Genomic DNA, 1,554 nt, shown 5'->3' on the forward strand with positions numbered 1-1,554 from the left:
TTAAATAGTCACTAGTTCTTTATTTATCTATTAGTATTCTTTGTTTATCTCAATTTTTATAAACTGATTTTTTTTAAAAATATTAATAAGATATAAGAAATAAATATTTTTTTGATAATGTGTTTATAGCTTTTTTGCTGACCGAAATATTTGATAAAGAGCTTTCAACTGCATATGCATCAATAGGTGCTACTGTCACCGTTTTTATGACAGGAGGTAAAAATCTTGAGATCCTCGATTTAATGTTTAATCTAATTGAAGTTTATTTTATTCCTTTTTTTTTTTTTTAAGGCATTATCTGGCCTCAAGAAGGGATGCACTTCATGTTGGCTGCCCTGACTAACGTCATTCCTGTTGCTCCAGTTACAAAAGGTCTCATAAGTATCATAGCCAGGAACTATGCAATAACGCATCCTTCTATCTTAGTCGGCCTTTTTTCTAATTTAATATGGACTATAGTTTTTACAATTTTAGCATATACTGTACATAGGATAAATAAAATTATGTAATATATAATTTAATATTTACTTCTTCTAATATTGCCCATCTATTTTTTTTTTTTTTTTAAATATACAATGTAAGTTATATATGAGGAACATTTTATAACAAATATGAGTCAGAATTATTCAAAAAGTTTGATCAAATAAAAATATGGACTGTTTAGTTTTCAAAACAATTCAATATGGCGAACAAAATTTATTGTAAAATCTCATAAAGAACAGTTGAAGAAAAAATGATTTTTCAGAAAAATAGTCCTTTTGATATTCAACCTAGTTCCTATTTGTGTTTGTAACTATTTTGTAGAAACTGATGAAATTCTCTAGGAATGAGATTTCAGGTATTGGAAATAGAAGAATCACAGTTGAATAAAATTTCAAATTAACCAATATACTTGAACCTCACCCATGGGGGATATTAAGTCTCCTTTCTTCCAAATCTCTAGTCACTTATAAATAATTCTGTTTAGAGATCTCAAATGAAACAATCACGAATGCCAGAAATCAATTGAATATGATTCAGCTACATGGGACATTCTCAGAACTCATTTAAACTTTATTTTAACATAAAGTGAATAAAAGAACAGGTTTTTAAGTTGGAATAATATTGTCCATGGGAATAATTAAAAAAATTTATTCATAATTGCTTATTCATACATATATTATTAAAATTCATTCATAACTCAATTTGACAAGAAGACGCCTCTGGAGCAGGGATCTGCTACACTAGGTGGATTTTTTAAGCCAGGAATGTTTTCATTGAAAGGTTTCTCCACTCATGAATTGCTCCTAATTCTACGTGGAAAGGCCAAAAGGCATATGTAAAATTATAAAATTAATGATAATGACTAATACCTCTCATAAGACGAGTGAGACCATTTTCTACCTTCTCTGATGAATTACAGTATCTTAGAAAGAATATAAATCAATTGACACCTCTAACTACTAGATTTAGGTCATGAAGCATGTTTTCTAGAGATTTAACTAATCTTGCATCTAGTTATTCAGCTGCTACTCAATGAATAATTAATTTGTGCAAGATTAAGGATCAGGGATA

The 1,554-nt window shown here is 28.5% G+C and overlaps 1 protein-coding gene across 3 annotated transcripts in view; it reads left to right on the forward strand.

Annotated features, from left to right (window-relative positions):
- Positions 1–521, forward strand: part of LOC106688233 (ABC transporter G family member 20) — a 36,464-nt gene extending 35,943 nt beyond the window's left edge. For all 3 annotated transcript variants that reach the window (XM_067052816.1, XM_067052817.1, XM_067052818.1), the window contains exons 15-16: positions 130–216; positions 292–521. In XM_067052816.1, the coding sequence (XP_066908917.1) occupies positions 130–216; positions 292–509 (305 nt within the window). In that variant the 3' untranslated portion in view covers positions 510–521. The remainder of the gene's footprint in view (positions 1–129; positions 217–291) is intronic.
- Positions 522–1,554: the final 1,033 nt, after the last annotated feature.

This window comes from Halyomorpha halys, unplaced genomic scaffold, assembly GCF_000696795.3.
Source record: "Halyomorpha halys isolate HHAL.00 unplaced genomic scaffold, Hhal_1.1 Scaffold1087.1, whole genome shotgun sequence".
Classification (NCBI taxonomy): Eukaryota; Metazoa; Arthropoda; class Insecta; order Hemiptera; family Pentatomidae; genus Halyomorpha; species Halyomorpha halys.